We start from the raw sequence: 21,800 nt of genomic DNA on the forward strand, positions 1-21,800 counted from the left end.
ACTATCAAAAAGTTTTTTTTAAATCAGAAAAGCAGAGATAATGAACTTTAAATAAGGATTACTTTTTGTAGTATTCTTTTTGTAAAAGTACTTGTGTAGACAAAGTTACAGCACGCAGATGTGTCAGCTGTAAATAGTAAAGAACCAATAAGAAAATAGAAATCTGCTCTATATGTTTTTTCTCAGAGAATCAGTGTTGTATGGTCTGTGTGTATATAATATGGATGATATTTTGTGAAAACTACTAGACAAACACACAGAGCGAGTGCTCAGGAACCATCTTATCAGATGTTTCAGATCTATAGAGAAAAATGTGTGTAGAGCATGTTGTTGCCAAACGTGATGTCTAAAGAGCATTGTTAAGTTTACAGTACCACAAGACTGGCTAAAAAATTATGACATTTTGAAAAATCATTTGAAGAGTTTTGTTTTGTTTCAGAGACTCAAGAATTTTTGAGGATACGACATATATTTTTGTATTTTTCTCTCTACAGCTTTTCACTGAAACTGAAATGCACAATAAATGAAAGCTGAGTTTTTCAATTAATAATTTAAATTCCAGAAGTTAAGTTTGAGGGAAGAGTAAATACAATGAGGCTTACTGTAAAACTGACAGGGGCAACAGAGATCTGCACTTGATCTCTCTGGAGTTTATAGTTAAATTTTGAACCATTTAGTTTTCTGGGACATGAGTTCAAGAGCCTATGCAGAAGGACTTAAGAAAAAAAAAAAAGAAACCAACAAACTGTTGTTTTTCCTACATTTGGGTATATATTTGCTTGATTTGTACGATGTCAACAGGCTTTCCATATAGTAAAGTTCTAGTGTGGGGTCATGCTGGGAGTGTTCTACAAGTTTAAGCTACATAAGAATAGAGGGGAACTGTGGTAAATTTGCAGAGTCTCTGAGTACCTGCTGAAAAGACCAAAGTTCTAATGTGGAGAAATGCACCATAGTACATAATTATACCCCTAAAAGCAGTTTTACATGTAGATGGTTCTCCAGTTGCTTCTATTGTTAATAGGAGTGTGTGAACTCCTAACATTAGAACCTCAGATCTGGGTGAATTTAGGTGATCCACCTTCCTGCTGCCCCATAAGTGACAGCAAACTGTCTGGTTGATTTCCCAAGCAGTGAACTGTGAATGCATTAACATCTGTCCTTCTCAGTGGTGACACATAGCATAGGGCACTGTAGATAAAACAGAGCAAGAGAAGGGAATTGGGAAGTCTTAGCTTCTGACACAGCAGCTGAAGGTATTAATAATACACAGCTGAAGCAGCTCTGTGTATTGAATATGTGGAAATTCTCAAAGGGAAAGTTTAAAATGTTAAGTCAAACTCTCAGAAAATCAATATCTGAGTATTGGTTGTCAGCTTCATTTGGCCCTTCCACATAAGGAAAGGAGTTAAAGAAGTGAGGAGGGAGAGTTGCCATCCTCTCATCACAGGGCTTTTGTGCCACTGGGCTTATAAAATGAGCATTGTTGTCCAAACAAGTACATATTACATTGTTTGGCCTCATTTTTCCCCCACATAATTCAGACTTCTTATGGAATACAGGCCTGTTAAATTTCTTATGTTGCGCTGCTCATATTTTATCAATTCTTCACAAATATTGATGTATTTTCACACATTTTTGGTGGTCTAAACACATTTTTGGTGGTCTGGCACAGTGTTTAGTGCCAGATTTGAAAAGCCTTCATATAACCCTGTCTTTGCCAGCATTACCTACATATTCAGGACAGTCTTTATCCTGCTTGGTAAAGCTTATCTGATGAGAACTTCCATCAGTTTGCCTCTTTAGTTTAAGGACCATGTTCATACTCATGTGACCATACGCAATTTAATTTATTTTATCCTTAGTTTACTCATTATTTTGTAGTCCTGAAATCCATGTAAAGTGTAGTATTCAGCTGCTCTACAAGGCAAACCTTAATCTTCCCTCCTGTACTTTTTTGCTTGCTTTACTATGTGTCTTGCAACTCTTTTCCATTAAGGTATTCTCAGGAAAAATACCCTACAGGTTAGAGAACAATCATCACTAGTGCTTCATCTTTCAATTTTATTGCACAAAGTTCTGTAAAAGAATTTTTATCCACATTTTTGCTCAGTCTCCTGTTCATGAATCTTCTCTAAATCTCAACTATTTTTGAGTTTTTATGTTAGTATTGTCTCAAATTTACTTTTTATTTATAAAGGTAAAATAAAATTCTATTCATAAATGCAGAAGGAAAAGGATTTTCTTTCAAAATTAAATAACATGTTTCAATAGGACAGTCTGTAAGGAAATGCAAATCCCACTTGATTCAGTGCAGTTGTTCAGAGGAAACAGTTGCAATGATTTGATTAAGGTCTTTTCTTGATGCTACTTTTTCAATGAAGGCTGTGTTTTCAAATTCAAAGAATCACAGACTCCTTGAGGTTGGAGGGTACCTCTGACTGTCATCCTGGTCTACCTGCCCTGTTCAGCTAGGGCTGCTTTGGGCTGGGTGCCCAGGATCCTGTCTAGATGGTTTTTTTCAATATCTGTTAGGGAGGGAGATGCCAAAATCACCCTGGGCAGCCTGTGCCTGTGATTGGTTACCTTACAGTGCAAACCTGTTTGGTGATGTTCAATGGGAACCTCTTGTGTGAGCTACGGATAGGTTGAATTATCATACTGAAAGCTGAGGTCACTGACAGGGCACTTAAGTGGCAGTAAATGTTGTAAGTACAGGAGTCCTGTAGAGAGAAAGGCTTGTCCTGCAGTAGCATGTTCCTCCTCCCTGAAATTCTGTATTTGCACAAATGGATGTGGAAGCAATGCTCAGCTGTATAGGTAGTTTCAAGTATGCAGACTTCTCAATATGTATAGCACTGGGAAGCATTTGTCTCTACACTATCATGCATAAAAAAAAGAAATATGTAGACTGACTGATATGAAATATTGCTACACCACTTAATGTTTATTTCAAGAAACAATTTGTAAGCTTCTTTCAAGAATGGTTCAGGGAAAGGCTAGAAAAACCATTGCCAGCCATATACAGATATCTTCTATTTCTTAATGTAAGAATCAGTAAAGAGCTTGAAATGATGGGGCTTATTTTTAGAGTCATAGAATCATATCCTGAGTTGGAAGGAACCCACAAAGATCATCTAAGTCCAGCTCCTGGCCCTGGACCAGACAGCCCCAAGAAGTTGTACAAATTGAGACAACCATAAAATATTACAGAAACAGCTCCATTATATCCTTTGCTATAAACAGGTGGGTTTACCTGAAAGTTGTTTGCAGCTCAAGAGTGAGCTACTTGTAAAAACAGACAAGAATTTGGAAATGGAAGAAGCCAGATGATTTAGAAAAATCACTGGTAAAAAAGGTACGTTTTCATGGAAAACTTGGGCCAAAGAAAATTGCCTTTTTTTGCTGAACAGTTTCAAAGCACAGAATCCCTCAATCAGGCCTAATAAAGCCACTGTCTACTGTGCATCACTGTGAGAGCACTAAAATGAAGGAGACTGTCTAAGATGCAATAAATCATATGGGGTCATTGCACTAATGAACAGTTCAGGCCCAAACTTTCATTAGCTTGTCTGTAGAAAGAGAAAACTGGTAAAACAGGAAAAGGCCATATGAGAGAAGCTCTTCACTGATACTATCTTAAACTTTTATTGTTGAAAGATAGGCTTTAGTTAATTTCAGACCTATTAAAAAAGAAATATTTTGTGATTAGGAACCAGTGAATAAGAGCAGAAAGCCCAAGTGCGTAAAGCCATAAATACCTAAGTCCATGGGTTAAGAATCTGTAAAACTGTCAAAAAGCATTGCTTAAGTGATAAAAGACACCCGTTGTTAACTAGAAGCATGGGTTTACCAGGAAAATATACAACTTTGTATGTATCTATATTCATTTGTTCTTGTGATATTGACCCAATTAATTAATGCTGGGAGAAAATTTTGGCATGGAAGCAATTTCACTGGTATTTTCATGCCTTATAATAACAATGAGATTAGGCCTTTCTCCCTTTTTTCATTTCAAGCAAGCTGGTTAAAAAGAAAGTAGTGAACTTGTAAAATTTAAATAGTCTCTGTGCCTATCAAAAGAAAAATTTGATATTTTTCTTTTTAGACTTTTTGCACTGGAAAATCAAATATGACAATATGACTGTCTTTTAGTGTTTGCTGTTGTTTTTTTGTTTTTGTTTTTGTTTTTTTTGAAATAGACTTTAGGTAAGTTGAAGTTTATGTTGAAATTAATATAGAAAAGATACAGTTAATGGAAATCTGCAGAAAACAGTTCTCAGCTAGTAATTTTGCTGCAAGAAGCAGAAATTTACGGATAAACCAGATGTTTAAGAGTAGCCTGCAGCCAGGCAACTGAGCTTAGTTTGCTGACGTCTTTAAAGTTTGCATGGACACTTGTTCTTCATCACTGCAGTCTGTTTCATATTTTCATGATTATTTTACAGCTAAAAATCTTCTAAGGTTTTACAGAAACTCAGGAAGAAAATTTTTTTTTCCTAAAAATGCTTAATTTTCAGAGCAGTGTCAAGTAATGCTGCAGTGTATTTCAAAAAGGTCTGATGCTGCGTAGTGTATAAGAATCTCTCTTGGTACTCTGAGGTTGGTTGTGTTGCTGATTGGATAGGGTTTTGTTGCACAGGATTGATTCAGTTGTATATAAGTGGCATATACCCACACAGTCAGGTACAGTTTGTATTTTGACTGTGTGTTTGTGAGAACTGGAGCTGGTGTTGATTTAAGGAGAGCAGATGTTAATGGTGTTGTTCTCAAGCATTCTGTTGCCCAAATAGGCATCTCTCATCGTGAGAAAAGGCAACAAAAGGCAGTAAATCTGCCTGCTCTATTATGAAGGGCAACAATAGATTGATTTATGGAGAAAAAGCAATTGTTAGGCTTAGGTAGCCTGTGTGCGTGAAAACTGAGTTTTACAGACCAGATATTTCTGCTGTCGTTTTTGAGAACAATTTTGCTCTCTCTTAATCGTGAGGCAAGGAGGGTCAGAAAATGTTGGTTAGCCTGGATAACACATCATGATAACACAGTTGTATAAAATGTGAAGTGTAGGCGGGTTTAATTTTCAATACGAGACCATTATATCTAATCTGATTTTCAGTGTTCCTTCTGTATGGCCACTTCTTGTTTTGTGTTCTCTGTTAGCATCCCCTCTGCCCGCATACCAGATTCATACTTTGTCTCATGTACAGAGATGAGTGTGCAAGGATGTATCATTGAGTCAAGGAATCAGCCAAAAAGTATATGGGGATATGCAGCCTGGCAGCAGGAAGCAAGACTCTTCAGTACTGAAGAATAAAACAGTACAGAATTTTTTTATTAAGTAATAGGACTTCCTCATTAAACTAAACAGAAATTTATGCATTTTAAACAATAGTAGGAAAAAAATGTCTATAATTGTTTGTTAAATAATACACACTGATTTTAATAACTCTGTTTAAAAATTGAGTTCTCTTTTGTAATTGGTAAATTCTAGATAATTTCTGTTTGTAACCAAGCATATCTTCTAGTTCAATCACACTTGCAATCTGCAGAGTTTTGATACATATGAAAACTGCTAGCACAATTTCAGTAACAGCATAAAAGTTTAATTTGAATCCCTATATTAAGAGTTATTTTCTAAGGGAGATGAAAGAAAGCTCAGAGGTTTTCTGGCATTTAATGTGGTCTGCTCAGGTCTTTTGTTTTTCAATTCCACAGTGTCATTGCTAATTGAAAAATGTTGCATCTCCAGTATGACAGTGATAGAGATGCCTTACATGCATTATGAACTCATTTAGGCTTTCATGTTTTATAATCTTTCAAACAAGGCTTTGGAAACTTGTTAGACTTCAGCAAGAACTTGACATGATGTAGTAGTGTGTATGTGTGTATGGTGAGTGCAACAGTAATTTCCACAATGTTTGCCTCACTGACACCTGAAGTTAAGGTCTTTGAGTATTATTTGGCCCCACAGTTTTGTTTTTGTTTTTTTTTTTTTGACAGAATGCTTTAGGCAGTAACTAACCATAAGGGTTTTTCTAAGCAAAAAAAAAGTCTCTTAAAAATGTTATTTATTTTCTTTTTTTTTTTTTCTTTTAAGTCTGAACAGCACAGTCCTGGCAGTTCCAGCTCCAGCTCCAGTTCCAGTTTTACACCATCTCAAAACAACAGACAACAAGGTACCAGTACAGGAAAAGAAATTGAAAGGAATGTGTGAAATGAAGGGTCCAATAAAAACAGAACTCATGGCATCTCATGACCTCTTTTTTTCTGTGTTTCATTGCCTGAACTGGGCACAGTTTTGATTTAAAGACTTCTCTACAGGTTGTTTTCAGATGTGGTTGTAAGGGCAAAAAAAGGAGAGAAAGAAACTGGCAATCTGAGAAAAGGGTGTGAATATTGGTTGTTTTGAAGGACTAAATACATGCCAGTCACTTAATAGAGGATAAACCCAAAAGAGCTTATGTTTCTGAGTTGTTCTGCAGAGTTAGGTAGCATGGCACCTGGCTCCATCTGAAGGCCTGAACGAGTGTGGTTTCCCATGGGCAGCCAACACAAACCCACAGATGTGTTTATCTAGACCCTTTCAAAGGCTCTGAGTGTCCAATACTACTGGGAGGTTTTAAGAGCACACAATATTTACTTGAAATTCATGGCAGGGAAGGATGATGGTTAGAATTAAAGCTTGCATTTTGGTTTTCTGGCTAATAATCTCAGTTTACTTGAAACTCAATAAAAAATGCATTTTTCTTCCTGGATGCTTTTCCAAGGCATGTTTTCTGTAAATAAGTTGATACTCATTCTCCATGATCTATTAAACTACTTAGTTCCTGGTTGGCTTCTTATCCCGGTTTATAAGATTGTACAACTGATACATTCTTAATGAGTTTTTGTTTTATTCTTTGGATTAGGAGCATTAAAAAAACAGCCTTCGACTAAACAACATTGTTTGTTTTAGCCATTTATATTCCTCAATGGTAGACTTGATTTAAAGTTATGACAATACATTAGTGCCTCAGGCACGCTGACTTTAAATAGATTTGTGCATGATTATGTGATACATATCTGTCCTAGTGCCTTTCTGTAGGTGACTGGTACTGATTTTCTCACGTTTTCTGGCAGTGTTATCCCATGTGAAAGAAGACAAGAGCTGAAGTGAACTGTGGTAATGACGGGCTTCAGGCAGTTGATATTTACCCAATGATAAACAGATACACTTCCTGTTGAACCCCCATTTTTGTTCTCACGAAAACCATAGTGGTGTGAACGTCCATTACAAGCAAAAAGACTTAGTTCCCCACTTCTGCATCTGTTATCTTTGCTGGGAAAAGATTTGTTGACTTAGTAGTTCCCTCTGAGCAGACTGGTCCCATCCATCTTTTCTAGATCATATACAAGATGTATCACAGATTGTCTTTCAGTTCTTCTCTAGAATAGATGGGAGAGTTGTCTTCCAATGTGAACAGCTCTGAAGTGCAAATGGTATATACATCTTCTCTTTTTTGCAGCAGTAAACAGTGGTTTCTGCTTCTTTTTGGGAGTTCCAGAAACCCCAATTAACTAAGTGTGTTTATTGCCCAGGCCATGCATTTGTATATCAAAGGTATGGAGCACCAGGCATACCGTGGCATGTTCGTGATGTATGTTGTTCTCAGAAGCTTTTCCCCTTACCTGGAAGTTACCTGCCAGGACTGTTGGACTGTTGGTCTTTTTAGGTTGCATGTAGACTCCAGTGCTCACTCAGGTGTCAAAAAAAAACAGAGCATGAACTTTTTTCACTTATTTTTGCATAAACAGTGGGCTAACTTGAGGTTCCTCAAGTTCTTCTGTCCTTGGGGCTTACTTTGATATTTATCTGTTTCCTTATCAAGAAAGCTTGCTTATGGGCAACTCCTAATTTTCTGTTTCTCCTTAACTATTCTGGTATCTTAGGAGGTAACAACTTTGCAAACCCTTGAAAAGGTTGTTACGGAATTTTAGAGTAAGTATGCAAGGAGCAGAAAATTGCTACCCATGCAAGGAAAAAAAAAGACTTAAACATTAATGCTTTGCTGATTGGTAGAAAAGTCTGCTGAAAAGTTAGCTAGCAATGTTCTTTTCAGAGTCCCAGACATGCTCCTACACTAAGTGAGAACTTGTTTGAATGACAAGTTGTTCAATGCTTATGGTGCTATCAGTGATGGATGTGTCTGAGGAGTCCAAGTTTCTTTTTATTACTGCTCCTATAAAAGCCTTTTCCCTCCTTTAAGGCTCAGATGGTAAGTTATTCAGTCAGACTACAAGTTGTCATTTGCAACTGAGCATTGTCTTCCCGAGATTCAATCGGGGACAGAAAATGGAGCACAACTCAGCTGCTTCTAAATATAGCTGTGGGTGCATGGATAAGAAGCACTTCCATACTTTCACCTATACAAATGTCTGGTCAACCAGGAATTTGCCCATGAGGACCATCTGGTTTTCTTTCCTCGGGTGTGAAAGCAGAGGAAAAGCTCATTTCTCCGAACTGTCCAAACTGTGCCTATTTACAAAAGTTCTAGGGCAGCCTTAGTGATAAATTATTCCAAACAACAGCTTTGAAGTCACTTGCACAAAACTAGTCAAAATGCCTATGGCGTGAACTTAGCTATGTCTGGAGCAGTCCATAGAACTGTTCCCTGTCATGAAGGGAACACTGTCATACTCATAACCCTGTTATGAGTATGGCACTGATTGACACATGTCTCACTTCTCTGCTGGCAGTGACCAGGGAGGAGGACACTCCTTGACTCAGTTCTCCCATTAGAAAATAGAGAGTTGAAAGCTTCATCTCAGGCTCAAAGTATTCATGTTAGTACCGTGTTTCTTTGGCTGAAGGAATTACAACCATAATAGTAATTGCTGTTCTTACAGCCATCACTGGTGCTTTCAACTACTGCTTCATGTCTTAGACGGGCTGTACTTCATAGTTAAATGTTCTATGGCACCAGGACATTTTACTTTCTTCCGTCTTGTAATCTGCTTTTGCCCATTCTTATTTCAAGTAGCTATAGTGTTACACTTCTCAGCTCTATTGAACATATTCTTCTTTCTGTAATTGTCTCTTAGAGCAAAAAGAGTGAAACTCAAAACCCAAACTGAGTTTAATGCAGTTTTTTGAGCAAGTTAAGCTTTGTACCTTTTTGCTAATTCAGGAAAAGTGATAATACGGTGTTGGGTGGTATTGATGCACTTCATACTTATCAACATGGGTGAAGTACTTACTCCACTTGAAATTGACCCTGAAATAATGGGAACAGCTGAAGGTAAAATGCATAAAAACCAAGAAGACAAAATCACTGCCTTGTACAGTACAATTTAGTCAGAGTGATTTGTTAGAACCAACCTCTTATACATGGATTAACTAATGCTGATCAATATGTCCCTGTAGATCTTCGCTCACATGTAATGAGAAAGCAAAAAAATACTAAACCCCAGCAATACAAAAGAAGCATACTTTTAGCAAGCATACATTTCATGTCAATTTCTCCTGTCATGACAGTATTTTATTTACTTCAACTATGGTCCAGGGTGCAAATTGTTCTAACACTTGAACGTGTGAGTCACTTCATTGTCAAGAGTCAGTCTGTTGAAGCTGAGTTGCTCTTGTGAACAAAGACTCATGAATATATGGACAGGTCCCTGTAGTATAATCCCCCAGTGCATTACTTGGTTTGTTTAATTTTTAAGACTCTCCTCTCTCAACACTGTGTGGGGAAGTTAGTTTTTAAAGCTGGGTAAATTGCCCAAAACACTGGGAAGTAAACTTCATTGTGTTTTATTGTCTCTGTTGTTTCAGGTCCATTGAGGACTATAATGAAAGATCTGCATTCAGATGATAATGAAGATGAATCAGATGAAGCAGATGAGAAGGACAATGATTCTGAGTTGGAACAACCTGTAAATACACGAGGAGGAGGCAGGAGTCGCAGGTGAGTGTCTTGTGATTGCAAGTGGCCTGCTGACCAAGACATGTAGTGCTTCTTAGTAACAGGGTGAGTTCTGATTTCTTAGAGTGCTGAGTAGCAAATGGGCAGAAAATTCACTCTTTCTAAAGCATCTGCACATAAAAGAGCCCCTTTAAACACTAACACAGCTAGCTGTTTCTGATACAAACTCTTCCTGTACTAATCAATACCGTTATGATGATCCTCATTTGTTTAACTTTACTCGATTTAATGCAATTGTGACTTGAGATGAGGAGTTATAATTACTCCCTGGCATAACATAGACAAAATTGTCCTTCAGCTGTTGAATAAGCTATTCTATACATAGTCAAAAGACCTCTTTGCTTACTGGTTTTAGATTAATCTGTTAAATTGAATACAAATCAATGAAATTTGAATTTCAAGTAAATTCTGTGCTGCATGCAGTAAATAATGCATAAAAGTGCATCAGAGGGTAAAGCAAGCATCTGTCAAATAAATGTTTTCAAGTTTTGTTTTTTAAAAGAAGTTTCTGCATCCTTGCTGCAACCTTCAGAAGGCATTCCAAAATTCATATGGTGTTCAGGCAGTTTGAAGCTCTATCAGGCAGTTTGATGTTCAAGGTTATGGAAGATCTGAAACAGCATCTCACAAACACTCTATGTATTAGGTTCTAATTCAGAGGATTTTCCTATTAGTGCATAGCACCTGAGTGCCAATGTCAGCTACTGCTTTAATAGGAAGATAACAGGAAAACTGTAATGAATGGTGCTGCTTCCCTGGTGTACTTTAGCAGCTGGAATCAAGGAGAAAAAGACCAAGATGACTAGGTGTTTGATAACTTGTTGTTGTCAGTGATTGTGTAAAGGATTGTTGCAAGCTCAGCTTGTCTCCAATTGTGGAGATTTTGTTTCAGTTTTTTGATGGAACTTTAAGGCTATTGTTTTTCTACTTCATTTGTCCCAAGTAACTAATGGGTTTTTTCCAACAAAAAAATATTCCCTGTTGTTCATAAGTAAATGAAGGGTGAAACTGACTAGGAGCTGGGCTTCTTAATGTGACCTCTTCTGAGATGCTAAGTTTTTAAATTTTAATCAGGAAAAGCTGTGTTACTTTTGACAATAAACAAGGAACTTTTCAGTGAAACACATATTCAGGTGAGAAGTACAGCTGTTTGGAAAGCTTTTAGAAGAGCAGAAAAGTATCCCTAAAGACCACTTTCCTTCTTTGACGTAGCTGTGAACTGAGATAGGGAGAAGTAGTTCAATTTTGTAGGTGTTTAACCATTTCTGTAAAGTTAGCTCCTGTTAACTGGACACTTTGTCTCAGCCAAGTGCAGACAGGCAGCCTCCTTCTTTGTGCTACAAAGAGTTTTTTCCAGAGTGCAGCCCTGCTCAGATGCCTCTCTTCCATGTGACCTTGATTAACAATAGCCTGCTTAGCAAGGGATTGGTCATTGTTAGTCCCTACCTCAAAGTCCAAGGTTGCCTCACCCCATTTGACAGCCCTTTGTCTACAGATGTAATGCTGTGGCTCTTTTTTCTGCAGGGTTAGTCTGAGTGATGGCAGTGATAGTGATAGCAGCTCAGCTTCCTCACCTCTGCGTCATGATCCAGCACCAACTGTACTGAAAACGAGCAACAGCCAGGTAAAAAAAATGCAGTTTGGCTTTATATTAGCAGTAGACAGAGTTAACATCAAAATCGAGGGTTTATTGATGCATCTCTTCTCCTCTCTCCCATCAGTGTTCTTCTAGAAAGATACGGTATTTTTTTTACTGCAGTAGAAGCCACAATAGTTTTTACTTTGCATCAGAGTATTGTTCCAGATTTGTAAGAGCTAACATGGTTGTTATTTCTGAGGTAGCAGCATAGGGTAGTTCAGTTTTTCAAAGAAAAGAAAGTAAATTACCTAGAGTTGCAAAATACTCCACAGACAAATGAGAATTTGCTTTTGGGCAGTACCTCCCCTGCAGTAAGAAAGACTCTTCAAATATAAAATTAAGTATAAAAACTCACATTCCTTACAAAATAAAATACCATTTTTCAGTTTTAAGGAGGCATGATTCATTCCCAGTGTTAATTGCATCATAGGTAAAGTTAGGACACATACTGGCTACTTACAGTTGTGATATAGTTAAAATAGTGTCTACATGCTCTAACACAAGTTCATGGTTTAGAGGGTGAGTTTCATGGATGGGTCTTTTCTATATCTCTTCTCTATAATTGCTTCAATTATCTGGCAGATATTATTTATTTGCCTTTGTTTTTCTATTAAGATTTCCAACACAAGCTATAGTACAAAGCCCAAACATTATTATTCATGTTAGCTAAGTTCAAATACACTATGGGGAGAAAAACCCCACAAGCTAGGAAGTACTTTGTGGACAGAGAGAAGGTAATTTCATATCCAGAAAATATTCTTATTTTCTACCACTCTAGGCTCTTTTAAGTTGTCTATACAAAAGTTATAAGTTTTTAAGAGGTAGCCTTGAGGTCAAAAGGGGTGAAGAATGTTGCATTTACTGACCACATAAGCACAAGAAAAAAATCATCTGTCTATGGCTTGTTGTTTAATGAAGACTGATTTCTAAAGAGCCAATGCAATTGTTAAGTAATTGTAAGTCTCAATATCAGTAGCCCACTCAGTCACATCTTTTGTGCTCGTTTGCCTGTTGGTGATGTAGTAGAAGGTCTACCTCCACATTTAGACACTGCAAACAATAGCTGTATGTCAGCTAAAATACCTTCACATACCTTCTTCCATTTCTTTAAATGAGCTAAATTTTATAATCGAGCTGCAAACTGGAAATTTCAGGAAGCATTATGAGACTATAGCCGTATTTGAAATCTCTTCTTGGTACCTTAGTGCTGCTTGCCAGGATGATACCTTTTACTGATGAAATCAGGTTTGTGTTAACTAAGTTCCTTTATAGAACTGAAGAGCTAAGACAGTTTGTATTTGTATTAGCTTCCTCAGACATGATTAGTGCTGTATCTCATCTATGAAGTGCTTAAGGTGTTAAATTTAAACTGCATATCAAGAGCATTGTAAGGAAGCTGCTTTTTCAAATATACTGTGATCTTGACAAGGCTCTATTTGAAACCAAGATTTTTCTTCTTGTGAAAACAATAAATGCATCTAAAAGGTACTGAATCCATGATTAAAGGTCTGGTTTTTTGTAGGGTTGGGTGGGTTTTTTTTCAAGACAAAACTTTGCTACTGGTCTACAGAGCAGTAACCCTAGAGGGTGTTGAACAGAAGTACTAGAATTATTCTTCAAAAATGTATGTTTTGAATCTGAACATTGATCACTCTTGGCTAATTAAATCAAGTAAGGTTAACTCAGATCTGCAGTCACTTTTGCTAGATAGGGAAATAGCTGTCTGCCAGCTGTATTTATAAGATGCTGACCAGCCTAGGGAAGACATATGCAATTTAATCATTTGTACCAAGGGAAGGAGAAACAAGAGGACCTGGGGGAGAATGTCAGTAAGGCTTCTAGAGGACTTGTTCTTACATGCTTTATTTCCTTGTTTTAATTAGTGAGTTTTATCCTGTGTTGCAGCTGTTGGGTATGGTTTTGGAGTTAATCATGCTAGAGATGTTAGTCTCACTTAAAATGAAATGTGAAACATAATATCCCATTATCTGTGATTACTTAGTTTTCTTTGATGTTTTTCAGAAGAACTGGTTATATTCTAGGTTAGGAATGACATGGTGATTTTTCTTTTAACTTCCAAAAAGTGTTGTCTGTTGAAAAAATTGAAAGAACAATCAACAGTTCATTTCTCCCCAAATATTTCTGTCTTTAGTTCTAAAGTTTCAAATCAAGCATGGTGTCCTGCTGCTTGCTGATGTACTCTTCTTGAGTCTGTTTCAGAATCAGATGAAGCAATCTTGGCTTGTATGAGTGATAATAAATGGGTATGAGTGGCATTGAAGTAAGGGTACCATATAAGTACAAAAGAAATTACTGTCCATCACTTTGTTTTTCAGTTATAACTCATATGATAATTTCAAGGACTGTTTGAAAACCTCTGTTGTCAAAGAAAAGAGGTAGTATTGAGGGGAAAAAAAAGAACAGGAAAAGTACAGTGATAATGCAACGTTTCAAAGGTAGTGGAGACACCCTCAGCATCATTATGTATCTGCCAAATTAAGGATTAATAATGTCATTATCACCTCATTCCAGTACCTCAGCATTTTCTGCTGTAAATTACTTTTTGTTCTGAAAAGCATGAGTAAGTTACATGGATTAAAGAATGAAAAGCTCAGTTTTTGAGTTTGTTTTATTAACAGCAGAATTTTTCCATATATAGTTATATCCAGTGATGCATTTAATTTTTACAGTATTTTCTTTCTTTTCCAGATTTTAGAAGTGAAAAGTCCAATAAAGCAAAATAAAACAGATAAACAAATGAAGAATGGGGATTGTGATAAGGTAAATAACAATGAGGTAACAATAAACGACTCCAGAATATGATACTGATATGCTTAACAAATGCCAAACTTTGTTACAGAATTAAAATCTTAGTATATCTTTGCTTTGTATTCCTTTATGTGAAGATAATTTTCTGTTTTCTTTCTGTAATTTTTTATCTTCTCTCATATTTTGAATTTTATTTCCTTCTTTTTAATCAGGTAATTTGGCAAATTTCACCAGTTGGGAATCTTCCATCTGTTTATTTTATCTACTGTCCACCATGAGTTTGTACTGTGCTTCACAGAGGAATGAGATGTAGATGAGAATTCACAGATGTATTCCTAACCTTCAAGTCAGTCAGGGGAAAAAAGAAAGTCTGTTTTGCAGAATCCGTTCTGAAGGTTGTGCATTAGGAAGTGGCAGTGTGATTTTAGCATGTTAAGTAAAATGACATGAAGCAACTGTCACCATTTAACACTGAGATAGTTTGATTTAAATCTGACTAATGGTTGTGGGCAAGAAGCTCTCAATCCTGCCGTGAGTAAACATAGCACAATTGCCCACTATGGACAAGTTTCTCTGAAAGCTTGTATTTTGCTGGTATTAGTGTCAATTTTGTGATAATATGAGACAAAAGATGGAAGCTGCAGCATCTAAATTTTTAGTGTCTAGATTATCTGCAGTACCTAGATTTTTAGTGTGCTAATATTTTGGTTTGCATTTTGGTTGCTTAGGTTGAGTGCCATATCTCTTTCTGCTTACAAGCAAAAAAAAAATAAAAGTTTTTGATGGCTCAGGAACCATTTCTGGAGGAGAATGTTAATAATAAGGTGGAGAGGTGAGACATATTTGACATCCCAGGGAAGACACACTAGAATTTACCTTTGGATTAATCTTATTTAGTCTTTCTTTCCCTGTTGACACAAAAGAAATTACATACCTCTAGAGAAAAGGATTGATTTAATTTTGAGTCTATGGGTTTGGTTCTTATGTAGAAAGATGGGATATGTTTTCTGAAGGTGCTGTTTTGTCATCCCCAGTCTTATGATGCTTTCTGGCACAGTTGAGATACAGAGATTATCAGCAAATGACCACCTATGAAAATTTCTGTCAGCTTGAAGTATGTAAAAAAACCACCAAAATTTGTATTTGTGTTATATTAAGCTAGAGAATGCCGGACTATTAATAAAAAAATACACCTCAAAGAAAAGTTTGGTCTTACCTCAAGTCCTGTGTGCTGTACTCTAAGAAGGATTTAAAGCTATTAGAGAGCATCCAAAGGGGGCCTGCAAAGGTAGGGAAAGGCCTAGAGGGGAAGGTTTACGAGGAGCCGCTGAGGTCACTTGGTCTGTTCAGCCTGGAGGAGACTGCTGGGGGAGAACTTGTTGACTGAGGGAAGACCTCCTGGGAGGAAGAGGAGGGGCAACAGTGATCTCTTCTCCATGGTGACCAGTGACACGGCCCAAGGGAATGGTCTGAAACTGAGTCCGGAGAGGTTGGATATTAGAAAAAGGTTCTTCACCCAGAGGGTGGCTAGGTCCCGGAATGGGCTCCCCAGCAAAACGGTCGCAGCACCAGCCTGACAGAGTTCAAGAAGCTCAGAGAATGGACAATGCTCTCAGGCACATGCTGTGACCCTTGGCAGTGATCCTTCTGGGTGTCTTCCAGCTCAGGATATTATATGATTCCAAGATTTAAAATAAGATTTGTATTTCTACTGGTTTTGAAGACATCTGAAGTTTATGAATTACGTTGCTACAACTTAATTAACAAGTTGTTTATGGGGGGGAATTTATTTCTAGGCATATCTTGATGAACTAGTAGAGCTCCACAGAAGATTAATGACATTGAGAGAGAGACATGTACTGCAGCAGGTGAGAAGGATTCTTATGCACTGTCACAGTGCTCTCATTGAAATTCTGAATTCACATCTGTTTCTTTTTTGCTTTGATTTAAAATTCTGTAATCAGTTATCAGTTAAAAACTCCGCTATCATTGAGAGCCTTCAAGCCTGTATAGTCCATAGAAGTCCATTAGCTCTTACACTGCAGTTTTGGGAATTGTTGCACTTAGTATTTAGTGTATAACTGTGTTGTCTCTCTAAATGACAATTTTTTTTTTTTTAAATGCTTGAGATATATTTTTCACCAATTTGTTGCTATGTTTCTTAACATATTGTGTCAATAATTATGAAAGCAGGATGGAGAATGGATGTAGCTGTGCATTGTGACTTGATAAAAATCTTGTTACTTCTTTCCTGAATATGACCAGCCTTGTCTCAGAAACAACTGAAGTGGGTTTTTTCCTATGGGAAGCAGAAAATATAAAATTCAATGCAAAGAATCTTAAGAAGAAAGTTTTCTTTGAAGAAAAACATAATATATTCATTGAATCTTCTGAAGTCTTAGAATGATTAAAATATGCAAGTGTCCAAACCAAAAAGGCTGCAAATTTATTGAAAGGTTATGCAATGGTAAGAGCAAAGAAAATATTCTTGGGTTTGGGTGGTATTGTCAGGTACTATTGGATTGAAAATTGTTAAGATTAAACAGTAAGCACTGTCAACAAAGTAGATGCAATTGTAGCACAGATGGGTTTATTATGTTTTAGAGATATTGTAAAGAGGAAAATTTTTGCCTCTTCTAAAAGATTGCAATCACTTGTCGAATTTCTCGAGTAAGTATTTTAACAATATTTTGCAAGCTTCAGCATTAACCGCTTTGTTAGTTCAGGCTCCATATTATGAGTAAAGATGAGAAAACTACTGAGAGGTCATTGAAAAGGAATATCTTGGTTAAGGATATTCTTAAAGATTAATTTTGGTAGCTTTGTCAGATTTCGTCTTTTAACACACAGTGATGCATCTTGGTTACCCTTCATATTTGATGTCCTGTTCTCTGCCAAGTCTCCTTTTCCTACAAAAGGAACCAAAGCATGCTTTCAGAATGGTAGCAGAGCCAAATTTTTATCTAGATAGGGAAGTAATTTTGCAGGAATTGCAACACCCTATCCACTTCACATCGTTCATTGATTCTCAAAGAGTTCACATTAAAATTGAATCTGGAAAAGACACTGTGTTGTAAAAATTCCCACCTTGTCTTTGCTTCCTGAGCACTCCTCCAGTTATCCAAGGCATAGCTTCCAAATGGTGGTATCGCTTCTGATTCACATCAGTGGCCAGTTACTGCTGTTACCAGTGCAGAACTGAGCCACTGTCCCAGCCTGGGCAGTCAGGCCATGAACTCAGCTTTCACTGGGGCTGTTTGAACAGCCTTCAGACCATAGGACTTATGTGGCTTCATGTGGAATTCTGGAAAATAAAATCAACTTCAAAGCATTTTGTGCAGAGCAAAAATAAAAACAAGCAAGAAACCTTCTTTTTTTTTTCCCCATGATGGTGGTCTAGAGCTTTTGAAATCCTGACAGTATAGGCCTGGAGTAGCCAGATCTGACTCCACAAGTGAGCCTGCACTGAGCAAGGGCTGAGACTAGCAAAATCCTTTCCAATTGGTATTATTCAGCCATCCTAAGAAATACTTTCAAAGTAAAGTGCTTCAAGTTGAACCCCTCATTGTCTTTCTCACTGGCAACATTTATTTGGTGATGAAGAATTGCCTGTAAGAAAAATAATGGGTTTGTCCACTAAATTGTGTTCATTCTAATATTAGAGTACTGTTATAGTAAGCTTTGTGGGAGCTTACAAATACAAGGAAATAGTCATGTGAAAAGAAACTTAACTGAGCTGGAAATTTGGGTCTCCTATTCTGAGTAAATGAAAAAGAGCAGTATACTCTTGTGTGTTTTAAACTAAACTTTGTTTTTTCTCTTGAGACAATTTGTCAAAACAGAGAAAGCATTCATTCACGAACTTTGCCTCACAACTTGCATTAGGAGTGAGGCATTTTAATGCTGTAATCCATGATTACTTATACATTATTATTTACATTATGAAAGTTTGATTGATGTAGAACTGGTGTTGCCTTCCTGGGGGAAATTGTTCTTACAGATTGTTTCAGAGTGTTTGCAGGCTGTTGGTACAGCCCCAGTGAAAGCTGGATTCATGGCCAGGCTGTGCAGGCTGGGAGGGCGGATCAGTTCTGCTGGGAACACCATGATACTGGTACAGAAGTCTACCAGGTTTCAGTGGAAGAACCAAGTTACTTACCTGTTAGGCTGTCTGCACTAGTGAATGGTCCATGCTGCTGTAAAACAAAACACAGCTTAGTTTTAAAACTGTTATTCCTTTAACATTCTGCAATTCATTAATTCATATGATTTTATCAATTTACAGAAATATCTTCCCAATACTGAATGGATAACTCACAGAGAATCAGTGCTTCTCTACATTAAAAATAATCTATCATCCCATCTTAAATATTCTTACTGCTTTGCAACTATGAAGTTAATGTAAAACACTTCCAGTGTGCACAGAAATTCAAAAGATACAGAGCTGAGAAAGTCTCTAGGAATTAATATGAAACTTCTATACTAAGAAATACATAGAGATTGTACAAAGTACAAAGGTGAGAACAGCAAGGTGCAAAACTGCATAATGGGATTGTGGTTACTGCATGAGAAGAGAGATCAAATGCAAAAATATGCAACAGAAAACTGTAGACAGCTGCAAGAGTTTTAGAGGTGTTGGTGTTGAAGTGGAATGGTGATGGAATCATAGGTTCCTGAATGGTGGCTGTCATCTTGTTAGTTTATGTTAGGGCAGGTAAGTGTCTTGCACAGAGACTTTCAAAGAAGGGACTTGCAAAAGAATGAAGGCATAAATATCATGTAAAAGCACAGGCTTTTTAAACTTACATTGAGGGACATGAAGAGGATTTTCTTTTAAATTTTTTTTTTCCCAATCTCAGTTGTTACCGAGTCCATAGGCATGACAGCAAACAGGAATGCAGCCAAACTGGAAATAAGAAAAATGTATCTTTGTGAATGTGGCTCTTTCCCAAGAGAGGTATTCTCTTTGAGACACTTTGTTGAAGGAAGCTGACAAAGAGAGAAGACGGGAGAGAGGTGATACTACACTGCAAGTGCCCAAATACATAATGAAATAATTCTAATGTTAGGTGCTACTTACAAACATTTAAAAATTGCCTGAGAGGGAGAAGATATGTGAAGAACATTTGACCAAGAAATTAATCCTGTGAGCAATTTTTATATGAATATTGGACCATGGCAAGACCAGAAGCTGGTCTGAAATCACATTTACAATCAAGTTCCTCTACCATCTTTCACTGTAAGGAAAGAGGTTGGAATTTACAGTGATGAGGCTTTTTTTTTTTTTTAACTGAGTCTGCAATCAGATGTTAATGCTGTATATCCAATATATTCAAATTTGGCTGGCTAAAACAGTGTTTCTAACTCTGCATTTTCAGTGCAGAAAATGTTAGCATGATCCCATGAAAGGCAGCAACATTTTTGGTAACTTTGTATCTTATTTTTAGGCATTAGAAGTCTCATTTCAGCTGGTAAAAAATCAAAAAACCAGTGCATTAGGCAGCACAGGCGTAAGGAAGAAATTGAGAGTATGCATCATGGTTGAAAATTAAGTTACTCATGTTCCAAAGGTGCTTAACTTCAGATGGCAACTATCTTCTTAGAATTTTCTGTCAGGGGCAGCTTGGAGGTCTGGAAACTATCACATGGCCTAAAACCTTCCATAAATTGAAAAATGACTGTCATTAGTTGCACTTTGGCTTCCTTATACAAACACACTCATTTGCTTGTTTAAAGGCTGATAAATAGTTATACTATGATGGATAATGATGAAACTGAGCTGGAGAGACATTATGTAAACAGAGATGTAATTTACTGCAGAAAAGCAAAGCTTATATAGCAGGAACAAATGGGATATTTTTATTCTTTGCAGCCTGATCTTTTGGAATAAAACATTTTAATGCTGTGTTTTTAATGTTAGAACTGTCAGACTTCCTAGCAACTAATCTCAACCTTTTATTCTTTTTGAGGAATTTCTGAATAGCACAAGGATGCATATGCTAATACTGTAAGTCATGAGTTCTTCATTGACTGGCACACAGGCAGGTGTTTTTCATCGGGCTGTCTGGGTTTATCTTGATACATTTTTGTACATCCATTAAAGCCTTTGGGGTTTATTTGAGTCATTTGCCAGGTGCCCAGACATAGCGACTATATCTCTTGGGGGCTGGATGTGGGATATATTTAAAATGTTTATATTCCCCTTGACCTAGAGCTTAAAAGCCCAAAGCAGAACTTGATCAATAGAAGTCCTTATCCATTCCTTAAAATATGCAGCACTGTTTAAAAATACATGTGTTAACACTCTCACATAATCTTTTGTTTCTAAAATCAAGTATATTGCAGTGGGGGTTATTAGGGGTAATACTCTTCCACAGTCACGCAAGGAAGTGATGGACAGAGTTGTTCAATGTAACTGCATTTTCCTGGCCACTGCTTCTGTAAACTTCTTGTGCAGCCATTTATTTGTCTCACAGGGGATATTCAGATAACAAGCCCAAGATTAGGTTCTAAACTTTACAAAAGGACGCTGGATTGACAATTTACCTTTGCTTCTCTCTTAGATGAGGCTCAAGAGAATGGCAAAAATGAGAATAATAATACATATCAAAGTTTGCTTCTGGTATCAATCGGTTTTTTCCCACTGGATTATTTTTTTCCTCATGTCAATTGCAGAATAACAGTAGGGAAAAGTGTTGCAAGAATCTGTGAATCAATAAGCAGACAAATGAAGTTAGTAATTTTAGATTAATAATTCCTGTATGGAAAAGAAGTTGAAAGCAAGAGGTACAGATTCAAGTGATAAAAGCAGGATTTTTTCCAGGTGCTTTCAGAATTTTGGGCAGTTGTAAACCAAATTAGACTGATGGTATTTTTATTTTTTTTCCACCTTTGAAAATAAAGGGTGATTGAAAAGGGATATTTTTATTGTAACAAGCATTTCCCTTTTATTATTTTATCTTGCAACCATTCTATTTAATCTGTGTCATTCCATGCCTGACAATACACATTTCATTTTTCATTTACCATTTACTTAGTCTTTACTTCTGTGGTCTGAGAAGAAAAAATCTGTTTATATAATGACATGGAGAGTGGAAATGTACAAAATATTTAGTCTAAATTCATTGTTCTTTGTGAAGTTGGTTATTCCTAACAGATGTGTCTTTTTAAGGTACATTCTGTAAGCCATATGTGCATACATCTGTATCTCCTCCAGCTGTGGAAAAGGAATTGTAGTCAGAGTAATAAAGCTCAGAACAATCAAGGAGTATCTTGCAGTAGTGTTTCAGTGGAGGTGTATGTGGATGCCCCAGAACTAAATGGGTTTCAAACTGGCGGTTGCAGACAGGATTTGGAGTGTAACCTGAGCGCTGCTTGAGAGGCGGTTGGAAGGACTGAGAAGAGCAGTGTTGTTCTGTCAGTCCATGAGC

General features: G+C 36.9%; 1 protein-coding gene across 4 annotated transcripts in view; it reads left to right on the forward strand.

The window, feature by feature from the left end:
• Positions 1-21,800, forward strand: part of MLLT3 (MLLT3 super elongation complex subunit) — a 119,817-nt gene that overhangs the window by 93,214 nt on the left and 4,803 nt on the right. For 2 of the 4 annotated variants that reach the window (XM_054003842.1, XM_054003838.1), the window contains 5 exons: positions 6,098-6,176; positions 9,812-9,944; positions 11,487-11,586; positions 14,311-14,382; positions 16,167-16,238. In XM_054003842.1, the coding sequence (XP_053859817.1) occupies positions 6,098-6,176; positions 9,812-9,944; positions 11,487-11,586; positions 14,311-14,382; positions 16,167-16,238 (456 nt within the window). Of the gene's footprint in view, positions 1-6,097; positions 6,177-9,811; positions 9,945-11,486; positions 11,587-14,310; positions 14,383-16,166; positions 16,239-20,339; positions 20,416-21,800 lie in introns of all 4 variants that reach the window. The other 2 variants (XM_054003839.1, XM_054003840.1) reach the window with 2 other exon arrangements.

The sequence above is a fragment of the Vidua macroura genome, chromosome Z (assembly GCF_024509145.1).
Source record: "Vidua macroura isolate BioBank_ID:100142 chromosome Z, ASM2450914v1, whole genome shotgun sequence".
In the NCBI taxonomy this organism is placed as follows: domain Eukaryota; kingdom Metazoa; phylum Chordata; class Aves; order Passeriformes; family Viduidae; genus Vidua; species Vidua macroura.